Source organism: Amblyomma mixtum, chromosome 1 (assembly GCF_055824585.1).
Source record: "Amblyomma mixtum isolate Tamu chromosome 1, ASM5582458v1, whole genome shotgun sequence".
Classification (NCBI taxonomy): Eukaryota; Metazoa; Arthropoda; class Arachnida; order Ixodida; family Ixodidae; genus Amblyomma; species Amblyomma mixtum.
The window spans coordinates 136,505,917-136,533,565 of NC_143012.1; the positions used below are offsets into that span (position 1 = coordinate 136,505,917).

The following is a 27,649-nucleotide window of genomic DNA, read 5'->3' on the forward strand; positions in this document are numbered from 1 at the left end:
TCTTTCACTCCCACCTTCCTCCTTTCCCTTAAACCGCGGTTCAGGTGTCCACCGAGATATGTACGTGAGACAGGCATACTGCTCCATTTCCTTTCCTCAAAAACCAATCATTATTTAGTAAATGAGAGAAGGGATGGATGGAAACAACTTTTATTAGGAAGAAAAAAATCTTCCAGGGTGGTCCTCTACTGGTCCTGGAGTCCACGGGCTTGTGCTTCACATATAAAGCGCGATCCACCAAAGAGCCAGTCGGCAGGCCCGTACCGTACACTTTCCTTTTCATCCTTCTCTCAGTCACAACAACAGCATTTCTGGTCGGCAGGCTGTATGGTCCATGGAGGAAAAAAAACTGAGGAGGGAGCGCCCGGCGACAACCTTGAAGCCTAGTCTTAACAAGTAAAGATATAGCAAAAAAAAAGAGAGTGTGTCCCCCCCCCGTGATCGCAGCACGTGATAGCGTGCGGTAAAGTCTAGCCCCGCTGCGCGCGCGCATGCGCCGGTTGGCGCGGCAGACTAACTGTAGATCAACTTCCTTGCTGTAGACGCTCGCGCCGCCGGTCGCGCATACGCGCGCACTAAAACATACCGGAATCAAAACATAAAGGACCGGCTCGGAGAGCGAAAAACTGAGGGAGAAAACGACTTCAAAACACTCGGCTTGCGAACGCTGGCCGCGTGACGTCATGCTCCCTCCTTAGTTTTTTTTCCTCCATGGTATGGTCCAAAAGCAGCCTCCCAAGAAGAATGTGTGGGATTGGGGTTGAGGGTACTTACTGCCTTTGGGGAAGGACATTCCCAAAGGTAGTGGAAAAGTGTGGATCTGGGCACGCCACAGGTGTGACAATCAGGATGAAAGGTGGGGTGAAAGCGTGAGAGACGGTAGGGTGAACTAAAGCAATCTGTCTGTAATTGTCGAAATGTGGCGCTGGATAAGGGCGACAAGGTACTGCGGGGTGGTGGCAATGTCATGCGGCTGTTTTTTTTTTAATGTGGTGATTTATAAGGGAAGGGAGCGACCGCACCGAGCGTATGGAAAGAATGGCGACTCCGAGAACGCCCACTTCCAAAAAAACGCACCCAAAAAACCGCTATCGTGACTTTCTCCCAGCGCATGCGCTAAAACATGAGGAGATTTCCAATACTTCGGCATGGAGGAAGGAAAGGCCGAAGTCGAAGGTCTGCATGGTTACGGTGCACTAGAAGTAGTCTGGCTCTGACGGCCTACATACGAGGGGCGTTCAATAAAGATTTCCCCTGGCTCACTTTCTTTTACAGGTGCTGAAGTGGTGTGAGGTGTGATAATGGATTCAGTGTAATACAGAGCAGTCATCAAGTTCTGTACTTGAAAGGCCGCACTCCAAGGGAGACGTTCAATGAGATAGAATAGGTTTATGGGTAGGATTGCCCATCATATGATGTAGTGAAGAACTGGCATCGTGAATTCAAATGTGGTCGGACTTTGGTGGAAACGGCTCCGATTGCAGGGCGACCCCACTCCGCTATCGATGAACACACCATCTAGCAAGTGGGGGCCGCCATTTTGGAAAATCGCCGCGTAACCGTTCGAGACCTAGCCCAAGATGTCAAGATTGGTGTGGGGTCCGTGGAAAAAAATCATTCAGGACCATCTTCATCTGCGTAAGGCATCCGCTCGCTGGGTTCCCCGACTCACACCTTTCCAAAAGCAGGATCGAGTCGAATGCTCCCAGGCTCTTTTGACCACGTACCATGGAAACCAGGAGGCTTTTTAAACATAGTGATTACACAGGATGAAAGCTGGGTTCATCACTATGATCCGGAGACTAAAGTCCAGTCGATGCAATGGAAGCACATAGACTCACCGCCTCCAAAGGAGGCCCTCGGCGGGCAAGGTCATATGCTCACAGTCTTTAGGGACCAGCAAGGAGTAGTCTGGATGGATTTCCTAGCGAAGGATGCCATGATTTTTGATTGGTTTAAGCCCGTTGATGCTCCACAGGCGCAGGCTCTTTCTCATTCCACTTTATTTTTGATGTTAATTTCGATTTTAGCATGGAATGAGACTCCGATTGGGGCATACTGTGCTTCACTGCTGCGGAAATTTCGGGAGGCAATCAAAAGCAAGAGACGTGGCTTGCTTACCAAAGGTGTCCGCCTTCTGCAAGACAATGTCCCAGTTCACAACTACATGTTGCCCAGATGGAAGCATGTTGCTGCGGCTTTGAAATTCTACCGCATCCACTTATTCACGCGACCCTGCACCACTGGACTTCCACCTCTTTCCAACAATGAAGTCATGTTTGAAGGGCCAGCATTTTCCAGAAGATGAGACTCTGATTACTGAAGTCACAACATGGCTTTTGGAGCAACCTGTCGGCTTCTACAAGCGAGGTGTTTACAGTTGCATAAAAAGATGGGAGAAGTGTATGTTCCTGGGTGGCACCTATGTAGAGAAGGACTAATATATCTGCAAAGTTTCGTTGCTCTCCGTCCACAGGAAGTGAGTCAGGGGAAATCTTCGTATTAGCTCTATGCGGCCTACATCGAGGCTTTGAGGCTCCTTCCGACTGCAGTCGACCGCCAGCCGACAGCGGTCGTCTCGGAGGTTCACAGCTGAGCGCGTCACGTGACCTCCAAGGTCGGCGTCGTAGGTAAACAGCGGCCCCGATCTGCGTTTTCCCGTCGCGAGCGTGCTCGTGCTGCGTGCAGCTCCTCGAGCTCCGGGATACGGTGAGCAGAGCGAAGCCCGTGTTCACGCGCTGCCGGCATCGCCTGTTGCCGGCCCCCCCAGCACGCGCACTTTTGGTGCAGCTGCCTTTTCGCTGGCTGCCTATCTGTAGTGGTCACCAAAGCGCCTCGCAGAATGCCCTGTGTGCGGTGCGCACTGGTCACATTGTCGGACCTGGAAGTATTTGCAAATAGCCGCAGACCTAACTTAGCACGAAAACGCATCCACAATGCCTTAATCAGAGTTTAGTGCATTGCGCTAGACGCGCTAGCGCCAGTCAGTTAACCTTTGTTTGCGCGCCTGATTACTGGCAAACAGTCGATGCGTATTTGTCGATGGGTGATGAGCTTGCGAATCATGGGACGCCTGGCAACGTAAAAACATCAGCGGCGCTGTTGATAAGCGGACGCCGCTGTGCACCACCCGAGATACGCTCGTGCAGAGCGGCGTTCTTGAACGGTGGAAAATTCCCCTCTTGCCGCAGTACACGTGCATGAACGGTTGATGTTAGTGTCGCCATCAGTGCCGCAGGTTGTCATTGAGAGGGGGTTTGGTGTCGTCTTCAGAGTACGATTGTTGCCTCGCAAGGCCTTAACAACGAGAGCGTTGTTTTTAACTGCTAATTTAAGGCTTCCATTCGGTGGCATATCTACAGCGTGTTGCTGGTGTAATGTTGGTTGCGCCAGGATCGCGTTTCTGTCTGATCGCTTCCGAGAGTTGGGACTCCGTGAACTTAGATCTTGTTGCTGCATTGTCCCGTGAAGGGCACTTTTGAAGTATGCTGTGAAGGTTACCGCTTCTTCGGCGTGTAAAGCGCAGTTCGCTCGTATTTGGCCACAAAATGTTTGGGCATCTTTCATAGCTCATACCTTAATACACGCTCTTGGTTCTCCCTTTTGTGCTTGTGATATCCTTTAGAAATCGTTGTTGGTTTGACATTTGAACGATTATTGGAAGATTGCTTGAAGCTCTTGAAGCAGGCAGGCCTTAGCGTTGTACTGAATTAAAACTGCACATCAGTAGTTATATTCCAGTTTTTTTCATGTCTCATGTGACCTAAACTTTCCTAATGCGTCACAGCAATCGCTCAGCTGATGAAGCTGAAACTGAAATAGTGGCAATCAGAAGTTCAGTTATAATTTGTTTAGCGGCCATCAGATGATCCATGTATAAAGAAGAAAACGCGCAACTAAAATTAGGTGCCTATAGTCGTTTACCTGGTAGCCAATAACCCATGGCTTATGAAGGAAAACAGAAGTAGATTTTGAGGATCGAACCTACTGCCACAGATGGTCTTGTATGAAACACCCAATAAAGTTTTCTGCTATTTTCAGAAGGTAGAGACCATTTTCCGTCTTAGCCTTGCACCCACTTCATCGCCAACTGTCCTGTGTGATCGCCAGTGCCCGTGCAATGTTTTCAGTGTGCTAGCTTTTCGCTTCACGCATTCTTGTCATGTTTTTGCTCCTTCGGGGATTTAGCGCTATGTCAAAATTGAGATCCACTGGGAAGTATTGCACCATCTTCGGATGCAGCAATTGCTGAAAGGGAAAAAATCGGGAATAAAAACATGTGAAGCTCATGGCTGCCCACATCAGCAGTGTGGTTGCAGGCTTTTTTTGGCTGTATCAATTTCCTACAGACGAAGAGCGGTGTTGGGTTGCAGACATGACAGGAAAAGGGAAGACTTCTCTGCCATCTCTCGTTTGCTTGGAACACTTCATCAGTGGAAAATAGACAGACATAAACACAATGCCATTCTATCTTGGGTACAAACAAAAGGGGAGTAACTTTCAGTTATGTTTGAGCTATTTATGTTTTTGAGCAGAATATTACGCCTTGAAATCCACACTTGGGGGAAAGTTGGACAGTGACACATCCACAGGTTACGTGCTGACAAAAAGAGAAAAGGCAGTCGATGAATGCTGGCTTGTTGTACTTTGACACCAGATTAGCCGAATCAGGACTCTGATGTTTGCGGACTAAACTCACCAACAAAACATGCCCAAGCCGCAATAAATATGCCTACCGTGTTTGTACACAGCTTTTCATGCACTGCTTATATCCGAATGTATTCAAACCTACGATTGTGGTCTTGCCTAATGATCAATATAGTAACAGAACGACCTTGTGAACAGTATCGCCAGCAATTGATCGGCCATGATCGATCCAGCCGCATTTATGATTGGTGTGAAACAGAAAAGCAAATTCTGAAGAGCAAGTATAATTCCTAGGGCGTCTGCACTGAAGGTGTCAATGCGGTGAGTCTCCGCAAGCTTCCGCGCGCACACATTCGATCAATTCAATTGGTTTATTTTCCAGGGTGGTACAAATACAAACTCTGAATGGTGTCAGTAAGGCAAGACCCAAATGGCCATCTCTAAAGGTGTTGCAAGCGTGTCGCGCTTTTTCTTCGCAGTGTGTTCAGTCAGACCGTAATGATCTAGTAAGCCATTCAAGACAAGTTCCCTTATAATGAGTGGTCGCTAAACTCCAATGCTAATCACAGGCACACCAGTGCACTGTTGTGATACAGTGAGTTTTTGCAGCTTCGTTGCTACCTAAAATTCCGGACCTGTCGTCTTAGCGAGCTTCTCTCAACCCAAGAAATAATTTTTTGCGTCGTGTGCACTGTAGCACTGAAATTAAAGCACAGTAGAAAGAAAATGGCTGCCATTGACCCACATGTGAATGCATGACTGCATGATCCCACATTGCAACATCGACGGTTTTTTGCCCAAATTACAGAAGAACAAAGCAGAAATTGAAACTTTTTTTTCTGACAATGAATGATAAAGTCAAAGTTAATAAACAACACTATGTTACACTTCCCTATTATTACTATTATTACACGTACTGATGTCTCTCCATACTCCTTTTTTCCCGATGCAGTAGAAATTTGGAATCAACTACCAAGCGATGTTGTGGACCAAACAGATGTAGACAAATTTGAGATAGGTGTGAACACGTTCCTGGAGGATTGCTGTGCAAATCTGTAATTCTGTGTTATTGAGTGTTTTTTACCGAAGAGATTTGCACTTGTATCTGTATGTTTCCCTCCCTGTAATGACCCTCATACAGAGGGTTGACAGTATGAATAAATAAATAAATAAATAAATAAATAAATAAATAAATAAATAAATAAATAAATATGCAAGATGGCAGCACCCCTCTGAAATAATATATAGCCAGGCCTGTGCAGGTCAGTGCTTGATTTTGCTGCCCAGTGCTTTTTAATGCGGTAGTGTTTAGGGTGTCATCTTACGAAAAATTTCCAGCTTCTCTGTCACGAAATTCCTTGATTAATCGAAAAGGTTGTGATGCCATTAGCACTGCCTGATTTGAAAATTTTAGGACGAGAATATTCGAGTGCATTCCGTTGGATTATCAAATACTAATCTGCTTACTGTTCCACCTTAATTCATTTTGGGGGGTGGACCTACTTCCAAAATTGAGGAGGTCATTTGGAATATGTGGGAGTGAGGCCAGCTTCCAAATGCTGTTGCGTTTTCTTCTTTAAGAATGTGGTTAAGGAGGCCTCTTTGCGCTTTTTAGTGTTAGGTTCATCACCATCATCATCAGCCTGACTACGCCCACTGCAGGGCAAAGGCCTCTCCCATGTCTCTCCAATTAAAGGGACACTGAGGAGAGCTCTATTAATATTTTTTTTATAGCAAAATCCGATAGTTCGGCATTTCATGGCTTTGTTGCCACTTGGCCGGCAGCGAAAGATGCATTTATTTCTAAGAAATTTGGATTCGAAGTTGAAATAGTTTTTCCCGCCGCTCTGATTCAAACTTGGGATTCTGCTATGACGACACAGAACTAAGTGACGTGAAACATGACATTCACATGACGTAACGCAGACTTCGTGATTTCTGGCGGCCAGCAGTGCGGCCCAGCAGCAGCCGAAAAGAAAGCTACCGCCGGCCGCACGTTGAAGGCATCTATCGGCTATTGCGGCCGTCGCTTCGTTTACATTTGCACCGGCGTTTTGCCAGCGTTACAATGGATCCCGTTCTCGAAGTCGTCAACGAAGTTCTCGCAAATAGACGCCTTTAGCATACCGTGTACCTTGTTACCGTTAGCGGAATACCGGGAGCCCCCATACCGCTGAGAGCAAGCGCTGATTGGTCCCGGCGCTGCAGGAGCGCGCGTAGCTATTGGGTACGTGGCGCCATCTGGCGACGTCAAGGAGATTTGCGCATGCATTTGCTGCGCCTCAGTGATTCGTAGCTTCTCGTGTCCTAGTGTTGCTAGAACTATTGGTTCTAGCAACACTGTTTTGTTCTATGACGCCATGAAGCTTGTACTTGCGAGTTTGGCCTGTGGCGGCGATACCTGTATTTTGGTTCTTGCTCTTTTCTATGTTACAGGAGCTTTGTTGTCAGTATGAATGGCGTTTTTGTAATCAGGAGCTGGTATTCTGTCGATGCAAGCCAACTTAAATTTCTCCTCAGTGTCCCTTTAACCCTGTCCTTCGCCAGTTGCGGCCACCGTATCCCCGCAAATTTCTTGATCTCATCCGCCCACCCAGCTTTCTGCCATCTCATGCTATATACGCTTGCCTTCTCTTCGAATCGACTCCATTACCCGTAAGGACCACCGGTTATCTTGCCTTCGCATTACATGCCCTGCCCAATTCCATTTCTTCCTCTTGATTTCCACTAGGATGTCATTAACCCACGTTTGTTCCCTCACCCACTCCGCCCGCTTCCGATCTTGTAACATTACATCCATCATTTTCCTTTCCATAGCTCGCTGCGTTGTTCTTAACTTAGGCTGAACCCTCTTTGTTAGCCTCCACGTTTCTGCCCCATAGGTGAGTACCGGTAGGATACAGCTGTTGTATACTTTTCTCTTGAGGGATATTGGTAAACTACCATTCATGATCTGAGAGAACCTGCCATATGCACTCCACCCCATTCGTATTCTTCTGTAGTTATCTCCCTCTCATGAACCGGATCAGCTGTCACTACGCACACAAGAGGAGGAAAAACACAGGATAGCGCCTGTCCTGTGTGTTTCCTCCTCTTGTGTGCGTTTTTCGTGTGCGCTTAAATTCATTTCAATATAAACTTGCTAGACTGTTGAACATTACTTTGGTTTTCTGCATGCTAATTTTTAGCCCCACCGTTCTGCTCTGCCTGTCTAATTTTTTTTTTTTTATTCAAATACCCTAAAGGCCCTTTACAGGCATTACATAGGGGGTTAAAGAAAAACAATAAAGCAATCGTATTACATAACACAGTGAAAAATATCACAAAGCATAAACAAACATGAGCTCAGATAAATAGGGAAGACAACAGGATAAATAAAGTATTTTAAAACACGCACACACGTGGACCACATTGTTCAAGACAATCTAAAAAAGAATACACTTCTGATAATATTTCATTAAGGGCCAGCAAAGAGTAAGCTCTTCAGTTTGTTAAGAAATGCTTCGTAATTGTTTTCGAGAACAATTTCTGCAGGTAGTTTATTCCAGTGATAGATGGCAAGGAACAATGGCGAATGACGCATAAGTTCAGTGTGAGCTATCTGGGGTTGCACTTTGAAGCAGTGGTCTAATCGGGGGAAAATGCAATGTGCTGGTTTGATATGAGAATCTGTGAATGGCGAGTGATTGTGGTAGATCTTGTGAAAGTGACATAGCAGGGTGACAAGTCTTCGCTTTCCAAGAGAGCTTAAATTTAGAGATGATTTAATATCTGTGATGCTGGAGTAGCGCGCGTATTTCCTTGTGATAAACCTAGCAGCCTTATTTTGAAGTGATTCCAGTTTATCCGCAAGATAAGCTTGATGTGGGTTCCAGATGAAAGCGGCATATTCTAGTTGTGATCTGACTAAAGTTGTGTATGCTAAAAGTTTGGTCGCCTGATTTGCAAAGTACAAGCTACGCCTAATGAAACCCAGGGTTTTGTATGCTTTAGTGGTTATATATTCAATGTGTTTGTGCCATGTTAAATCAGAAGAAATGTAGACACCTAGGTATTTGATTGCAGGAACTTTTTCAATGGCCATGTTACCGATACAATAAAAGATGGGTTCAGTGACTCTAGCCGTCGTAAATGTTACAAGTTTCGTTTTCGAAACGTTTATTTCCATATGCCATTGTTCACACCACTTAGCTATTTCATCAAGATCTGATTGCAAAGCATTAGTGTCATGAGAGTCAGTAATCTTTCTGTAAATAACACAGTCGTCCGCAAATAGCCTAATTGTAGAAGTGAGGTTGCTGCTTATGTCGTTGATGTAAATAAGGAAGAGGATTGGCCCGAGCACCGAGCCCTGGGGCACACCAGACTTTACATGGGTTAGTGCGGAGCAAAATTCATTGGCAGACACGAACTGCTGTCTGTTAGATAAAAAGTTAACAACCCAGTTGAAAACATTGCTGTTTATGTTAAGATTTTTAAGTTTAAATATAAGACGATTATGAGCAACTTTGTCGAACGCTTTTGCAAAATCAATGAATACGGCATCAATCCTCATTAAATGATGTACAGCGTCGTGCAGGTCGGCCACGAGCTCGAATAACTGTGACTCGTAGGAACGGCCACGCAAGAATCCATGTTGGTTGACAAAAAAAAAGTTCTGCTGACTGAGGTAGTTCATTATTGCTGATGATATGATGTGTTCCAGAATTTTGCATGGTATGCTTGTTAATGAGATGGGCCTGTAGTTTGAAAGGCTAGAAGAATCTCCAGATTTAAATATAGGTATAATGCGTGCGATTTTCCAAGCATCGGGCACAATTCCTGTATCAATGGACTGCTGAAAAATTGGGACGAGTATGGAAGCTATCACTGATTTCGTTAACTTGAGCAGTTTTGGGCATATGTCATCGGGTCCGGTGGCTGAATTACTCAGCAAGCGATCAATAGCTTGCTCAATGCCTTCCTGCGTAATTAGGATGTCATTCATGACCACGTTTATACTCACAGCATTAAAACATGTGGGAAGTGGTGTTTCTTTAGTAAACACCGAGCTAAAAAATAGGTTGAATTCGGTGGCAACCTTAGACGGCTGAATAAAATCACCGTCTTTTACTATTGTTATCAGACTAGATGAAGGAGGCTTAGGATTGACTACTTTCCAAAACTTTTGAGTATTGGTTTTAAGCAAAGTTGATATGTCATGATTAAAAAATTTATCTTTGGCTCTCTTAATTTCTGCTTGGCATATTCTCGACTGCGCACGGTATTTATTCCAGTAATCCTCAGATGTCGAACGTTTTGCCTTAGTGTAAAGGCGCTTTTTTTTCCTGATGCATCGTTTGACGTTGGAAGTGAACCATAGGCTCTGTGATGACGTTGTGAGCGTGATTTTTGGAATGTGTCTTTCTTTTAATTTTTTCAGTTTAGCGCTTAGAATATTCCAGTTGTCATTTGGACAGCGGCTTGATATTGATTCCAGGAACTGCTCACTGAACAATGACAGTTCACTAACCAATCCCTCAACATTCGCCCGTGCGTAATTGTAGATAGTTTTCCTAGGAATTTCCGGCTTCTTTCATTGATCATGCTTTGCAGTTCATGTCCTGTACACTGTTTTGCCTGCACATTGGGTTAGTTATTATGCATATAGGAACTGTAAGGCTATGGTGCAAAATACACTGGCGGCGTCGTGTCATAGGTGCATCATAGTGGCTGAAGCATCTTCTGGGACCTGCAGCCTTAGGGCTTTTAGACTCTGCAGGGTAATGCCTATAATGCCACCGAGAGAGCACAGTTTAGTAGAAGATCGACTGGGCACAAGATGAGCTATGTAGTCGACATTCTGTGAAACACCATCACTGCCCTAAAATAGAATACGCATCTGCCATCTGGGACCCCGACCAAACCTAGGTCATAAATAACATAGAAGCCTTGGAAAACCGTGTGGTACGTTTCATTTATTCAGACTATTCACGAAATACCAGTGTCACAGCTTTGAAAGCACGCGCTCAATTAAAAGAACTTGCTTTCCGCCGTAAGCTTTCCCGGCTTTCACTTTTTCATAAACTTTATCATCACCCATCGCTGCGTGAAGATTTCTTTCAGGACCCTACCGCCAATTTTCCACGCCGTGGTCATCCTTTTAAAGTGAAGCGCACGCCATGCCGCACATTCCTTTTTGCAAAATCATTCATACCACGCACGATCATCGAATGGAACCGCTTACGATCCAATATCTCTACCGAATTTTAACACATCTAAATTTCAAGAACTGATCTCCGCTTTGGATACCATCTAATGACATCTCCAGTTCTAGTAGTGCCATCCTTTGCCATCCCATATGTTATGATGCGCATGTTACTCTATGTATTTAGATTTAGTAATTCACCTGTTGTTGCTACTGCACTCTGTATATTTCTTGTTCGTATTTGAAATTTATTTGCATGACTGCGTATAATGATTTGTGTTTTATTGTGTGCTTTTTTCATGTCACATTGCAAGTTTCCTTTCTATTGCCCACCCCCCCTTATGTAGTACCCTCGAAAGAGGGCCTTTAGTGGTATTTTGAATAAATAAATAAATAAATGAGCAGCATCAATTTCTGGTACAGCCACTGTGAAACTTAAGATCCGCTGCGACATGCGTAACTGGGCGCCATCCTTAGGTTGCAGCAGTTAATGCGAAGTTGTGTGTTTCAGCCACATCACAGCAAGGGTTATTTTCCCTAGCTTGAGTATGTACATTGAGCACTGTGCTTTAAGCTTGGCCCTTGTTGTGTTTGCTGGTCCCATCTACCGCACCAGAGCTGTTGTTGTGGGCATGTTGCTGCCTAAAATAAAAAAAAAGGAGCTTAAGAACAATTGAGTGAAATTTCTGTTTTTATAAAAATCTTTCTGGGCAAGCTGATGTTTGAAATTTGATATGAAAATTCAATATTCATTTTCCCATCATTCATTTGATTCAAGCATGTGATGCTAACATCAAAAAGACTCTGAGGTAGCTCCTTGGAAGTGAATGGCAGAGTAGCCTGCACTCGGGGGTCTGCGCACAGCAACACTGGTTGCTGGGCTAGTCGGTGCATAGTTACACGTAGAAACATTAGCGCAAGTATTGAAGAAGCGTAGCTTGTTGGGCCAGTTGGTGCATGGTATGTAGAAAAACCAGCGAAAAGGACGCATTCACAAGGAGGAGAAGTACACAGGACAACGCTGGAAACACAACTGAAAATTCTTTACTTCGCCAACATCAGAACAGGGCGCACATGCGCGAGAGCACCACAAATGCTATCAAAACAGCGAAACACAAAACTGATTAAGCGAGCGAAGAAACATGTGGCAACCTATGTCCCATTCATGAAAGTGTACTCTTTTGCCGTGAACCTGACAGAGCTGTCGCTGACGCATTCAGTCCCTAACTGCTTAATTTTAAAAGCTTCTAAGATTTCTCGTTCTATCTGTGTTTTGCCGCGGCCGATGATTTTGACATTATGGAACAGAGGGGTGCAGTCTTTGCAGTGGTTGCAGTGTCTTGGAAGATTTGCTGTGTTGCCTGGCTGCAGCGAAGTGCGGGGCTGCCTCATACGGTCGTTGACGCATTGACCCGTTTGACCTATGTTTGACCGTTTGACTGCACCCCTCTGTTCCATAATGTCAAAATCATCTGTGTATTTCTCCTCCTTGTGAATGCGTCCTTTTCGCTGGTTTTCTACATACCATTAGCGCAACATTCGAGACATTAGTAACCGCACCTGAATCTCTCGCCTTGAATTCGTCTTTCTCCTCTTAAACGGTGCTCTTAAAATAGATTCTGAATGCTACTTAGTTCCTTCACCAAAATGCAATACCAGAACGAAACACTCACACCATTTAACAGAGTATAAATTGAATACTGACAGCTTTCTTTATTCATTTTTGCCGCAAGCGATTAGGGAATGGAATATGTTACCTGCAAATGTTGTTAGCTCTGAATCTCTGAGTAGTTTTCTTTGTCACCTGTCATAATTGTTTATTTGAACTTTTTAGTAAGGCATTGCACGTAATTTTTTGAAGAAATATTTTTTCACACTGTGCATTTTTTTGTGTTCGTTAATACTTCGTCTTGCATTTTGAAACTGCCTCCCATGATTATCCCTTTTACAATGTTATTTCAGTTGTGTGAACCTTCTTGGTGAATTTTTTTGTGACGTACCTAAAAAAGAAAACCAACATGTACCCATTCATGCAACAGCCTCGAAAGAGGCTAGCAGTATGTTCGAAATAAAAATAAATAAATAAAAAACATTCGCAAGGAAGGTGGGCAAGACAATGCGAAGGTGGACAAGCACCTTGTCTTGTCCACCTTTCTTGTGAATGTCTGAATTCTGTGCTAACGTTTGTACGTAGAACTACGCACTGGAGTTTGCGTGTGAAAACATTTTTTTGTGGAACTCCTTTCGAAAAGCTTTGTTTTCAATGGAAACAGCTGCACTGGAACATCTGTTGGTGTCAGTGTCCCCTGGAGTGTGCGAAAAAATACCTGTGTAGTATCATGCCAGATACTGCATCTAATATTTGCCCAATCATGAGAATCCGGAGCCGTCCCTGACGACTGGAAAATAGCAGAAATTGTACCGATCTTCAAAAAGGGTGACCGCACAAATCCTTCTAACTATCGCCCTATTTCTTTAACCAGCATCCCTTCCAAATTACTTGAACATGTTATATCATCCATCCTAATGAGCCACGTCGATTCCATAAACTTCTTTTATCCCCATCAACATGGTTTTCGAAAACACTACTCCCGCGAAACTCAATTGGCTGAATTCACTCGTGACATCTTTCACTTTATGGACGAAAACTTTCAAATTGACGCCATATTTGTAGACTTCTCCGAGGCATTCGACCGTGTTCCGCACTCACACTTGCTCGCAAAGCTTTCCTCTCTGGGTATCCCCGATGATGTAATAATATCAGTGAGTTTCTTCTTGGACGCAGCCATGGCGGGGGTGCGGGTGTGCGGCTGCCTCAACTGGAGCGTCCACTGCCAGGAGGTGCAGCCGTGTGACCTGCGCCACCTGGCACCGGCCGAGACGCACGACCCCTTCTTCGCGGCGGGGGTCACCTGCGCCAAGCTCTCACCGCAGGGCATCACCAAGGTGCTCACTCCATTCACTTAACTTACACAGTTGCGGAATGGTCACCTGTGGTTATGCTGATGTGCAGAAAGTTTTGCCACTGAGGGTTGCGGGGTTTGAATTGGGGAGATAAATACGTTTTCCCCGGTTAAGTGCGGCTGACACAGTTCAACGCCACTGGACCCCACCTCATGATTGCGTACGCTGCCGAGCGCAAGCCAACCACGGCGGGCCTTGCTCTGCGGGAACAAAGGAACGACACACTGGCTGACACAAACAAGGCATTTATTGCTACAACAATAACGCCAGCTATCAACTAAATACACGAAGGAATCAAGGGCATATAATTCACCAGCACGGTTACCAGCTAATGTTCTCCCACACCAAGGCAGGAGGGAAACTCGGAGGCCGGACGGAACGGGAGAGTGTTCCCACTACGAGACTGCTCGCTGGCGATGAGCTGTCTGCCAGCTGCAGCCACCCTATCCCCCGCAAACTTCATGTCATCTACCCACCTAACTTTCATCCAACCAGGTGTCCCACCTTAATACACCTACTAATATTCACTAATCCGCTCATTCTTCGGTCAATCATTACAAAGAGTACTTGGGCGTCCATATATATCTCTTGTGATCTAACTTGTACTCTACATGTCACTCACATAACTAACTTTGCACACAGTGTCCTTGTGTATCTTTGGCACAGTCTTGCTCTAGCACCATGTTCTCTCAAATCACTCGCCTACAAGACTTTCGTCAGACCTGAACTTGAATGTGCTAACTCTGTCTGGGATCCCCATCAGACTAACCTAATTAATACCATTGAGTCAGTTCAGAATCGTGCTGCGAGGTTCATCTCATCTGACTACTCCTATCATACCAGCATCTCAGGTCTGAAATCACGATTGCAATTGCCTACACTAGTCACCCGTCGGAACGCAGCACGTCTCTGCTTATTTCACAAATTCTTTCACAATATTCCAGAAGCCAGCCGACTAATTCCACGTGCACATCACATTTCCCGCCATAACCACCCGAACGCTGTTTACCCTCAACGTGCACATACCACAACATTCCAGCAATCGTTTCTCTTAAAGACTGCCCGTGACTGGAATGACCTCTCTGCTGCCACCATCATGAATCATCGACTGTTCAAGACCACTATCGAGGAAGCCTATTCGTCAGTGTAATTTCTGTCCATTTTGTATTAATGTGTAAAATTATTTTTGCCGTGTTATCCCCACCCCTCATGTATTGTCCCGAAAGGGACCTTTGAGGAACAATAAATAAATTAATCTACCTTATTGCAGCCATTACTTATCCACCTTGGTTCATTTTCTCAGGTGGGTCTACTTCTACGATTCTGGGAGTCCCTTGGAATTTTAGGGGGGGGGGGGGGGGGGGCCGAGCTCCAGGTGCTGGTGTCTTCTCCGGGAGGAGTGTGACTGACCCCAGAGGTTGGTTGGTTGGTGGTGTGTTCCAGAGGCATGCCTTCCTGGAGCGGGTGCGCACAGTGGGCGAGTGGGAGGTGCACGGCTGCCTGGGCTGCCAGCGGGACGTGTACGCACAGGGCTCCTCGGACGGCAGCCTGCTGCTCAGCACCAGCCTGGAGGTAGGGAGACAGGCGCAGCTGCTGGGGCCACCTCACTGGGCACCACCACGCATGTCATGACATAGCCACAGTCCTGACATACCGAAACAATGCGAAAGGCACAATGAAATAAAAAAAAAATATTATTGGAAGTATTCAAGGAAACTTTGCGCCGCAGTTTTGGCATACTAAAACAATGTGAAAGGCACAATGAAATAAAAAAAAAATATTATTGGAAGTATTCAAGAAAACTTTGTGCAGAATAACACAACACGGAGGGAGAAACACGCACTCACAGACGAGCGCAAACTTTCAACAGTTGCAAGTAATCGCGCTCGTGTGTGTGTACGTGTTTCTCCCTCCGTCTTGTGTCATTCTGCGCAAAGTTTTCTTGAATATGTCGCTACACCAACTGGTCCAACGTTCTGCTCTACTAAGTTTTATTGGAAGACTGCAAGATTTCTCATACAGCAATAAACATACATATGAAATATACACTGTTACTACAACCCCAACTAATTAAAATGAACATAATTGTTCGCATGACAAAGCAACTGAGAGATACCATATAAACGCATGTAAGGGCCACACCCAAACTATGCATGACCCACGCAGGAATAGCCTTCTAAATGCACGCGCCTTGGCCTCTGTGATCAGCTCCGGCTGTGAGCAGCGGCGCTCTTTATCACAGCGGCCACGCATGCACACGGGGGCTTCCTGGTGCCGTCCACGGATGGCGGCAACTTTGTTCTCAGCCGTGAGCTCCCGCTACCCATATCAGCAACAGTATCTCCAGCTCCAGCTTTTTGTAGGCATGGGAGTTTCAGTAGCATGTTAGCGTGTTAGTTCACTGTTGCTGTGGCTTTCATGTGCTGTTACTTAGCGTTGCAATTTTAGCACGATGGGCAAGCACCTTAATACCTACATGGCTGGGAGTTAGCTCTCGCATCCATGAGTTTGAGTGTCTCGCACAAGTGCATGGACTGTTGTGCTCTGCCACAACACTCACTGGGGGCGCTGTTGTGCAGGGGGATGCCGGCCGGATCGAGGCACTGCGGGCGTCAGCTGACTACTCGCCCTGCTTCCACATTCTGCTGCCCCCACTGACCGGAGAAGGAGGGGAGGAGGACAGCTCACAAGGTAGGGGCAGCCGAGCTGCACAAAGTGCTGCATTCTCAATGCAGTGGCATGTCTACCAATCACCAATCACAGGGCACTGCCAGATTTGAAAATCTCAGCACTTCTAAATCTGGATGTTGCACCACCCCCAAAAGTTCCACAGGACCCCCAAAATTTTGGAAGTAGGCCCATCGCAGAATATGGATTAAGGTCGACTAGTGGGGATTAGTTAGGTGGATTAAGGTGGATGATCCAATGGAAGGTACTGGAACATTCAAGAAAATATGTCGAATGATGAAATCGGCCCTGCAAATTATTTAGTAGTACATAAAGATCACCAGACATGTGGCGGTGGCATAGTGTTGTTGGTAAAACAGCACTTCTCTGTCATCATCCTGCCAGATGTAGATGGGGCTGAGGCCATCTATTGTAAGCTACAAACCAGTGGCACTCGTTTGGTTGTGTTGGTAGGTTGTGTTTACTGAAGGCCTTCTTCAGGGCACGAGTGCATAATTGTTAATGCAGCACCACATTCGCAGTTGCAGTTCTCAAGTGATGCTCGTAGGTGATCTTGATCTAACTGAAATCGATGGGACTAACATGAACCTCTCATCCCTTGTGACTTGTGCAGTCGTCGATTTAATGTTGAACTTTAGCCTTTGCCAAATAGTTTCATGTCCTACGTGTACACAAAATGCTCAGAAAAAAATAGTTGATCGCTTATTTCTCAATGATAATTTTCTACCGGACCAGACACAGACTGACATCATTGAAGGGATGTGTGACCATGGCATTGCCATTTGCGTACTACCCCTGGGAATTACTGTCATGCCTGGAACCATATTAACGACCGTATGAAGTTCAGCATAACTGATGGTGCAAGCATGCTTAAAGGTGCAGTGAAGAGGTATCTGAACTCGTCTTTTTGCCACGGGAACTCAATCTGCACGTCCCGAGCATTCTTAGAAACTTCGATTTACTGCCCTGTGTGACTGATTTCCCTAATTAAATCGAATTAACGTCCGGCTCCCGCCTTTTTTTTTTTAATCCTCCCCCGTACGGTGGGCGGAGTCGACAAACGCGTGGAGTGCCTTTCACCCTGTCCCGTGGCGGCTTGCCACTCTGCCATCGGCGGAGTAATACGTAGTAGTCCGTAGAAGCAAATAGTCCGCACGTATTTTTATTTCTGTGGGCTTATTTTGCGGCTATATTATCTGCGAATGAAACTATTTGTTCACGGAAAATTAAAGAACACAATAAAGCGAAAGCAAAGCCTCCATGGTGCTGGCTGAAAGGCACTCCATGCGTTGGTCGACTCCACCCATCGTACGGGGGAGAATTCGAAAGAAAAGGGCGGGAGCCGGACGTTAATCCGATTTAATCAGGGAAATCGGCCACACAGGGCTATAAGTCGAAGCTTCTAAGAATGCTCGGAATGTGTAGATTGAGTTCCCGTGGCAAAAAGATGAGTTCAGATTCCTCTTCAATGCACCTTTAAGGGGAGACGCGGGTCGAAAAATCGGCATTATTTTGAAAATTTTCAATTTTCTGTTTTCGATTGTTTTAGCATCTTTGAACATCCTACTTTCATGCAGCAAAATATGAAAGCAAGATTTGTATGAGAAGTTAGCTAAAAACGCGTCTAAATGAGCCGCGGTGACCTAAAAAGTCGCGCGTGCTGCCCAATTTTGGCCATCTTTGAGCTGCCGTCGGTCACGGCAGCGGCGCCGGCCACCATTGCGCCCTCTCGCAAAAAGTAGGGCAAGCCTTCTTTCGACTGGCACATCAGTCAGTTTCGTATTTTCAGGGGAAAATATGAAAAAAACGCTTTTTCCTCGTGTCTTCCGGACGCTCCTGATGTCACGTGACGCGAACCCGAGGCCGCCATTGGTTGTCGCCGTGCAGTGGAGCCACCCCATCAGTTTCGTATCCGCTCGCGTTGCATCGTCTCGCACGGCTATTCAGCGTTTCTTCTCATTATCAGAAATTTTTCATGATGGACTGCGAGAAGAAACGCAACTTTCGCCTCTGCAAGAGCCGGACTGCGTGTCCGTACAAGGGTAAGCGCAAGCAGAAGCGAAGGAGAGCCACGAACGCGACGAACGCTGCAAGCCCCCTACGCCAGCAGAACGGCAGCACGCTTTCCAGCGCTGCGACGTCGAGCATGTGTGATTTCATCAGTGACGCTTTCGAGTTCGTGAGCGCGTCGGAGAAGAAGTTGGCAGCGTTCCAAGATGAAGAGATAGCGGAGAGCAGAACCGGTGCAAGCGTCGTTATCTGCGAAGTGGAAGCGCTGACCCGTCTCGTTAGCGGTGCCATGTGCGGAGTGTGCGGGAAGTGCGAACTCACGGTGATTGAGGTCGAGAACAAGTGGAAAGGCCTCGCTTCTCTCCTGGAGCTCAGGTGTTCAAACAAAGCATGCCCGGCAACGGCAATTTCTGCTGCGTATACGTCGCTATGTACGGATACCAACAGCGGTGAAGGCAGCGACGCGGAGCGTTGCAGTGGAAGCCCCCGCGATAGCTTCACTATCAATGTGAAAGTCGTGCTCGCTGCACGCTCCATAGGTGTCGGACACGATCACGATCACGGTTTTGTGGCGTTCTTGGCCTACAAAAGCCGCTTCATCACAAGACATTCCACAGCATAGTGAAGAAAATACACATCGCTGCCACCAAAGCGGCCGCCGACAATCTTGAAGAAGCTAGGCGGATAACCGCATTGGAAACTGCGCAGACTGACGTTGCGGTCATGTTCGATGGGACCTGGCAGAAGTGCAGGCACAAGAGCCACAATGGTGTTGGCACTGCCATCTCTCTGGACACTGGCCTTTGCCTAGACTTTGAAGTGCTGACCAACTACTGCCAAGGCTGTCCTGATCTTTCTGTGTCCTGTTTAAACGCTATGTTTGTTCGTTCAGATTATGTATGGCCAACTGGCCCCGCAGTGTACTCTGTTAAAGGCTGTAGCAGTCACAAAGTACTTTGTGATGAAGAGGAAGAAGTATGGAAGTATGGAAAAATGTTGAGTGCACCTCACATGCAATGGACACTGAAGCAGCACTACGCATCTGGAGCAGGACGCAGTCCTACAACATGCAGTTCACCACATTTCTCAGTGATGGTGACAGCAAGGCATATGCTGCAGTTTCCGAAGCTCAGGTTTACGGGCTGACAGCAGTGACCAAAGAGGACTGTACAAACCACGTCTTGGCACTGCACTAAGAAAGCTGAAAACACCGCTGCCACGTGGACAGAAACTTGGTGAGAAGGCCATCCAAAAGCTGCAAAACTATTATCAGATTGCAATAACAAGCAACCGAGGCAGCCTAAGAGGCATGTACTGCGGAATTTGGGCATCATACCTCCATTCGTGCTCCAGCAATGGTGCAAGCAGCCACAAGTTTTGCCCTGATGGGAAGGAGTCGTGGTGCAGGCAGAAGAGAGCTGAAGCTCTGGGAGAACCAGCTCCAGACCACACCCCCCTCCTAACCAAAGCACAAGGAAGAGCAGTACTGCCAATTTATAAGCGGTTAACAGACTCCAAACTGCTTACCCGCTGTTTGCGAGGGAAGACGCAGAATGCTGCTGAATCCCTCAACAGCAAGATTTGGATGCTCTGTCCAAAGAGCAGATTTGCTTCACGGACTGCAGTGGAGACTGCCACTGCCATTGCAGTCCTGTGGTTCAACAGGGGCCACTCCAGCTTCGAGAAGGTGCTGGAAGAACTGGGAATCCTCCCTTCAAAGGAGCTGGTCAGACTCAGCTTGGAAAGTGACCAGAGGAGAATCAAGAAGATGTCTGCCAAGCTGACTGCTGAAGCAAAGTCCCATCGCTGCAGCCAGGTGAAGTGAGCTCGTATTGAGGGCTCTCTTTGCAAGAACCGGGAAGGCGAAACTTATGCTGCAGGACAATTCTAGTCTTGCGGGACCAGTGGCAAACATGTTGAACTACCTTACCACCAAATTTCATGCGGTTTGGTTGAGAATTTTGCCATCCAGTGTACAAATAAACTTTCAATTCAGTTTTTCTCAAATTGGTGTTTTTGCCCATTTTTGAAGTTTGTGCACACAATTTTTTCCTCTTGTACTTCTTGGATCTTAATGAAATTTTGCACAGATGTTCCTTGGGGTGCATAGAGTGTGAAAATCTTGTTTATGTAATTAATTTCACCATATCTTTATTATAATATCATACCAACCGACTGAAGTACAAAAGAAAATGACACCCTAATTTTCATGAATTTTTTGGCTGAAAAGGATGCAGACAAAAATAATGCCATCTAGATTTCAACATTCTGTGGCTTGTAATGAACTACCCAGGGTGTTTTAAAATGCTCTGTCATAATGATTACTAAGAAAAATTGTGTGCACAAAAAAGGAGTTTGTTATACATTTCATAGAGCACAAAAATTGAACTACTGTAGATATCAAAAAACTGATCACATATTTCATAACAGAAGATCAGCTTCAGCTGTGCAAATTTCAGCTCCCTAACTTCATACTTAAAAAAAAAAAGTTTTTTTCGAGGAGCGTCTCCCCTTAACTATCTTGAATATGAATTTTACTCTTTTTTTCTTCACTGTGGTGCAGCACAGATACAGATATTAATACTCGATGGCTTTTGTTTAAGAACATTGGATGTCACTGCATATGTTATTGTATGCCCCTTTTATCAAAACACCCTCCTCCAAAAAAATCTTGATTGCACGTAACATCTTTCGGGCAAAACATCGAGTTAAACAGCTTAGTCAGAACACCAGGTCCAAAGGAGTAAGCGCACTTAAAACAAGAAGGCTAGCGTGCTACGCTACTTCATACTTTGAGCAAAAAGTAAAAAAGGCCGAACAGCAATACCTTCAGGTGACACTTCCGAATTTCCTCATGAATAATCGGCAACGGTTTGGGAAACATTCTAGCGCTGACAATTATGATAGCTCTCATTTCTGAGTTGAAGAAAAAGGTTAGAAAAGCAAAGATGCGTAATGATTTCTTTCGTTTGGTTTTCACTATGGGTAACTGTTGCACACGGGGTAGAATTATGCAATTTTTGAAAATTGATCCTCTTCATTATCGATGCTGGTGTTTTAATCTTGAGCTCCCTGTGGATGGTAAAAAAGCAAGTGGTCCCAATGAAATTCCAAATGCATTTTCAAAATAATATGCTAAACCCTGCAGCAAGTACCTAGGTCGAATCTGCCATAAATTCCTTAGCACTTCCAAACTACCAGATGACTAGAAAAATTGCAAGGCACAGTTGAACCCGACTATATTGGAACTCGGTTAGATTGAGTTATTCGTTGTATTGAATAATTTCTCAGCATCCTAAAGCTACAATGCCAGCGCATAGCAAAATGTATGGCTACATTGTACAAAAATTAGCCGTCAATAGATAACTTTGGGCAGTACCGGGCGACTAAGAAGCTGGCTTTCACCATCAGCACATCTCCGGAGGTTAGCTACCCCGCATGAACCTATCGGTGCTTCGCACGCAGACCAATGATGACGTAGATTTCCTGTGACGTAGGAGGTAGGTGCATACCCCGCCAACCAGAATAGGTATCTTTAGCACGCTGTGCCCGCGTTGTCATGCACTTCGCACAGACGGTGCATCGTGCTACCATTGGCAACTTGGCCTGGTTTTCGTTGTATCTGTGTGCGCACGGTGGCAGTCGTGAATTGGCAGCAACTCCTCGTTTTCCTGAAATTGGAAGTTTTGAAGCGGGTTGAACGAGGTGAGAAAGAAATCGGAAGTCGCCAAAGCGTGCTAGATTCCAAGAAGCGTGCTGAGCAGCATTTAAGCACAAGGCTGATGTTTGGGCCAAAGCAAAGAGACCCGGAGGAAAAAGCAAGTCTCCGCGGTGCATGTAGAATGCGCTTTCGGTTCCGGCGACGTACAGGTCCAATCGAAGAGCGTGGATGGCCTGCAAACTTTTTGCCAAGTGGCTCAAGCCCTGAAACCGAGACCTGGTAGGCCGAAATTGCTATATCTGCCTCATCGCAGACAACGGCTGTGCCTGCTGTTGCAGGGCTAGTTTTAGCACCATTGCACTGTGTTTCCTGCCTACCAATGCTACTTCGGTAGTAACAAGAAATAAACTGCACGGTGATGGTTGGTTACAGGAAATGTCATATAGAGCAGCTCCTGTTGAACCAGAGGATCAGGAGAGACCAAAAAGTGACCTTTTAGTCACTGTAATGTAGAAGAACTTCTTGCTGGGCGAGTTGGTGCACAGCTTTCTTGGGATGGCGTTGCGCACACGAATAATTCAACATACACAGGAAGAGGCAGAAGACAGAAAGAGCGCAAACTATCAACTAGATTTATTGCTTTCGCAACAGAATATATATGCAGCATACACACGTGCAAAACAGAATAGGGAGAGGGAAAAAAAAGGAGTGGGGGAAAGGGGATAGCAAGTCAGGCCTGCATAGGTCAGCGAAAGCTACGGATAAAATTCCTTTCCTGGTCATATAAGGTGACCGAGGTATCGCTAATACAATTTCCGCCTTTTTCTCTGATGTGGAAAGCTTCTAAAAGTTCGCGTGCTATTTTGCTTTTGCTCTTGCCCAGAATCTTGATGTATTTGAGCATTGGCTCACAACCACAGCATGAAATGGAATGGGCAGGCAAGTTCACCCCGTGTCTTTTTCTAACAGAAAGAGCATGCTCCCCTGCGCGCTCATTGATGCAGCGTCCAGTTTGGTCGACATACACGCGTCCACACTTGAGCGGGATTTGATACACCACGCCTGTGGCACATTTGACGTACTGTTCCGCATGTTTTATTGTACATGCGCTCCGTGGGGCTCTTTCCTTGGTGATCCTGGGGCATAACCCAGCAAGCTTTCTTGGAGCCGAAAAAACCACCGGAACACCATGCCTGTTTGCCAGTTTTTTAAAATTGTGGGCGACTTTGTGCATGTAAGGAAGCACTGTCAGCTTTCTACTCTGCAAGCGCTCAAGGTCACAGCTGCGCTTGCCTTTCTTTGCCTTCTGGAGAAGGTTCTCGGCTTTCGCTGTGATGAGCGAGCAGGGGAATCTGGCTGAAAGCAGCCTGGTGATCTGATTATGGAAGCTGGAAGTCACTGTGCCGAGTGGGCTGTGGAATGATGTCAGAAACTATACAGAACTGCTTCCAACATTCTGGTCCCTGCTTTCCCGGAGAAGACAGAGCAAATTCTTTGTCAGTTGAGCTCGGCAAAGCCGTCCCGGCTCTTGATGGTTTATGGAACCGGTTGTCCAAATTTCCTTGCACTATGTCGGGCAGCCATAGTGTTAGTGCCTAAGTAGGAGTGGAGTGCAGTCCTGCGACATGCTTAGCTAGGCAGCACTCTTGAGCCGTGTTTGACAGAGCGCTGTTTCCAGTGGCAAAAGAAAAGCCTGCAGAAGGAGAACATGGCTGATGTGAATTATGGCAGCAGACAGATGTTGAAGGGCACTACTGCAGTGATTGGATGTGACCTTCCTTGTGTTGTTGGTACTGGGGCAGATGGGTCAGACTGGAATCGGTCTCTTACCTGCACGGCTGGCCTTCCTTGGGACTGCCAGCAAACAGCTTGTGCTCCTTGCCTGCCTTGTTCTTCTAGTACCCGGTTCGCATGACCTGCAGAGATTCTTCCTTTCAGGCCTAACTTCCTCACTGGGCCTCCCTCACTTCTCAGGTGGATATTTGGGTTGAGAGGTGTGTTTGTCTGCTGAGCCCAAGGTCACGAGATTGGATCCTGCTCACAGTTGTTACATTTTGATGGAGGCAAAGTGCCAAAGGTTGCCCACGTGCTGCTGTGCAATGTACATTGAAGAACCTCAGATGTTCGACATTAATCCAGACCCCTCCGCCGCGGCGTCCCAGCTATCCCCATTGGCTTTTTTGGTTTGAAAGTCAGCATGGGCGTCCGGAAGGGGGGGCAAGGGGGGTGGGGCCGTTGCCCCCACCCCCTCGGGATTACGGATATTATTAATGTTCTAGCAGGAAACAACTACACAGCTTGATTAGCACGCTTAAGTGATAGTAACTTTTCGTATTTTGCTTATTTACTTTAATTCTTTGTTCATTAATAAAATCCAATGTATGTTCTCCAAGCCTAGCACTAATTCGCTGTTTCTAATTTTTGTTTCATGTCTGCAGTTTAGATCAGAAATAGTTCCTTTTTGGTGCTAACCTACCACCTACCCCATCCCGAGTCTTCGGGTGCCCCCCCTCCTGAAAAAAGTTTTGTGGACGCACTTGAAAGTCAGTGCTGTGTGTTGTCTTTCCTGTGCTTCTTCAGCAGCCTGAAATTGCCGCTCACTGGGGCTGCAATGGCTGCTGTGTGCAGGTCCAGGGGAGGTTGAGGAAGGGGTGCTGGTCCGCCTGCATGTGCAGCAGCTGGCTGCACAGTTCCTGCAGCAGGAGCTGGAGGCAATGGAGGCACGGCTCAGGTGGGGGGGGCTGCTTCCTCACTTTCTTCGTCCCTTGGCTGTGCTGCTGGTTGGCACCTACTAGCTGGTGTTGTTATGGTCCTGTGCAGGCTCTACCAGGAGCAGCAGGCGCAGGCCCTGGAGCGGCTGCGGTTGCGCACAGCACGTGATCGGGATGCTCTCTGCCAGGTGCTGCTGAGCGGCCAGCATCACTCAGCTCCCCCATCTCGGCCAGGTTAGTCACCAAGAAAATACAGCACATTCCGTATTTATCGGTTCGGGTCACCAAGAAAATACAGCGTGTTCCGTATTTATTGGTCCGTCATCTCGACCAGGTTAGTATTCCGTATTTAGCATTCCGTATTTATTGGTCCGGGTTGTAAAAATTTTCTGCCCGAACTATTAGCATATTCGGGCTGAAACGCCAACCGCAAGGTAGCTTATGAAGGTCTGCGATGTCGATCAATAATTAAACATCAGAACTTGCCTTGATTGTGTAGAATCAGCGAAATATTACAGTTGGCTGTGGGAAAATTGGTGTTGAGACGAGAGGAGCAGCTTATTTGAGAAGCTGTGCAATGTGGTATACTGTGAGACCCACCAATGTTTGCTTATCCCTCTTTGCTCTGCACTCGCGGCCCAATAAATTCCCCTCTAGAAATCATATTTGTCACATGTGATGCCACTCACCTACATTTAATCCTAATGAGATAAGTAAGATGGAACTCCAGAGTCGTTAATGGATGAGCTTAACCAGGTTTCAGTAAATACTATAAGGTTAGCATCGGATGTGTTGATAAGGCTGCCTAATGTCTCACCCTTAGGCAGAAGGCTTCTAATGTTGGATTGGATTGATATTTCACTGCAGTTTTGAGAGTGAGCTGACGTGGGTTGCTATGGCTTATGTTGTATCACCTTTTGGGTTTCGTGATCAAATTTGTAGACTTTGTCACCAACTTTTAGGGCATAGTGCCAGAGTTTATTAGCGATATTTTCAAATTTGGGAAATTGTAGCTGGTGTTTTCAGGCAGAACAAGTTCGAGGGGAGAAATGTTTGGCGATGCTAATGCTAAATCTTTCGCAATTTTTTCTGCCTGCAAGAACTACTTCTTTATCTTTAAAATGCAAGAATTGGACGATTTCGGGCCTTTGCTTTTCGTCTTGATACTGCCCAAGCCTATGTGCACGTTCGGTGTCACGTGGCTGGACGGTAACTTTCAACTGTGAGGAGCAAAACTCGATGACTTTCTTTTCAGATTGCGCCCAGGTTTCACTTTTGTCGTTGGTCAGCCCAAAAAATAGCAAGTTTTGACGGCGCGCCCTGTCTTCAGTATCATCAAGGCTGCTTGTCAAAGTTGCTCGCTGAGAGCTGCTGAACGGGTTTGACGGCTGCCTTGATTTCAGCGAATGCGTTTTATTCTTTTTCAGTATTTGTGAGCCTTTCTCGTCATTCGTCATTCTTTCGTCATTTTCGGCGAGTTTTGTTTTTATGGACCTTGTTTCATTTAACAATGTTGGCTGACCTGTTTTTAGTTCTTGAAGGGCTGCGATTAGTTCCCGGGATGCTTTGGTAGCAGATGATCGGTTAGAAGGTACCTCATTCTCAGAGTTTGCCTGGGTGTTGTGGCTGGGACCAGGGTTCTTCTCAATATCACCAGATTGCGTGAGCAAATTCAAAATAATGCAACTGCAGTCCAGGACAGTCGTGCGACAGCAGTGTGGGCTCGGCAGCACTAGCAAGGCGCGATGGCTGGCGAGGTGCTTAGAAAGGGCTTGACTTTTTTTTACTTGCACGAAAAAGACGGCTTCCTGGTGAAGGCCAGTCATAGCTGAAATGCTGTCGAGTCCACTGTGGTATTGATCGAAATCGTAGACCGTTGCCTGACAGTTGGTGTTTGAGCCTGAACAGGCCAGTAGTTTGAGCAGGAGAATTCTTTGCAAGCTTAGGACTAGAACTTGCTGGCATTTCTTCAGTGCTGCGAATCTTGGTCGTGCATTTTTTTTTCCATAGTATTATCGAGGCTTATAATGCATTATCCCTATGGAAGGTTCTCGGGAACCACACCAATTCTTTCTAAAATGGGGGTCGTGTCGTGAATGCATAATTGGGGTTCCGCTGTACGTTTTCTGGACAAATGTCAAGGGAATTGGTAGGGGCAGCTGGAAGCAACGCAGTTCCCCAGAAACGAGCATCTTCGGCTGCCTCCACTTCCCTGGCGCCTCCCCTTTAGAGGTGGTACTGCATCCCCACACCCCATGGATGAAGGGCTGCACCGGTTTGTGCCAATCACAAGCTCCTCTGTCGTTGTTGAGATGAGGGAGCAACTGCACATTAGCATCCACCCAAGTGGATGCTGGCCGCTAATGGCAATAATAATAGTTTGTACACAGCTCCCTCAGAAGGTTCGCAGTTGAATTAAATTGTGCCCTAATCCAGGGATTGACCTCTGGCTGTCCGGGGTAGTCGCTCTCCCAGCTAAGCTGATAGAGATATTTGTACTCCGTTTCATGCGTAGCAGGCAACACTGCCAAAGCTAGTGCGCCTGTTTGTGCAGGCTAAGTCCGCACGCAAAAAGTAGTTCGCCATACAACCAAAGTGAACACGAGCATAATCCGCAGCGACAATTCTTAAGTGCCGTGACTGGCACCTCCTGGACTTCGTTTTACCTCTTGCCACATTTTCGTCCTGCGACTCGTCGAGATTTCGAGAAGCAAAAAGTACACGTGGCAGTATGATACACGGTTGGTAGGGTGAATCGCTTCTGCTAAATCCGCGCCCAAA

The 27,649-nt window shown here is 46.3% G+C and overlaps 2 protein-coding genes and 1 pseudogene across 2 annotated transcripts in view; 2 read left to right on the plus strand and 1 right to left on the minus strand.

Annotated features, from left to right (window-relative positions):
- The first annotated feature begins 2,573 nt into the window (after positions 1-2,573).
- Positions 2,574-27,649, plus strand: part of LOC149367689 (uncharacterized) — a 40,217-nt gene continuing 15,141 nt past the window's right edge. The window contains exons 1-6 of the mRNA XM_089556905.1: positions 2,574-2,709; positions 13,620-13,780; positions 15,242-15,370; positions 16,378-16,489; positions 24,786-24,888; positions 24,978-25,102. Coding sequence (XP_089413031.1) covers positions 13,622-13,780; positions 15,242-15,370; positions 16,378-16,489; positions 24,786-24,888; positions 24,978-25,102 — 628 coding nt within the window. The 5' untranslated portion in view covers positions 2,574-2,709; positions 13,620-13,621. The remainder of the gene's footprint in view (positions 2,710-13,619; positions 13,781-15,241; positions 15,371-16,377; positions 16,490-24,785; positions 24,889-24,977; positions 25,103-27,649) is intronic.
- On the minus strand, positions 7,869-8,815 carry LOC149367690 (uncharacterized protein B0403.1-like). Its single transcript, XM_089556906.1, has one exon. The coding sequence runs from the start codon at positions 8,813-8,815 to the stop codon at positions 8,105-8,107; it is 711 nt and encodes a 236-aa protein (XP_089413032.1). The 3' UTR covers positions 7,869-8,104.
- LOC149367691 (uncharacterized) lies at positions 17,981-20,387 on the plus strand (annotated as a pseudogene).

Excerpts from the sequence above, each read along its gene's own strand:
- LOC149367690 (XM_089556906.1), bottom strand. The coding sequence starts at position 8,815 with ATGGAAATAAACGTTTCGAAAACGAAACTTGTAACATTTACGACGGCT.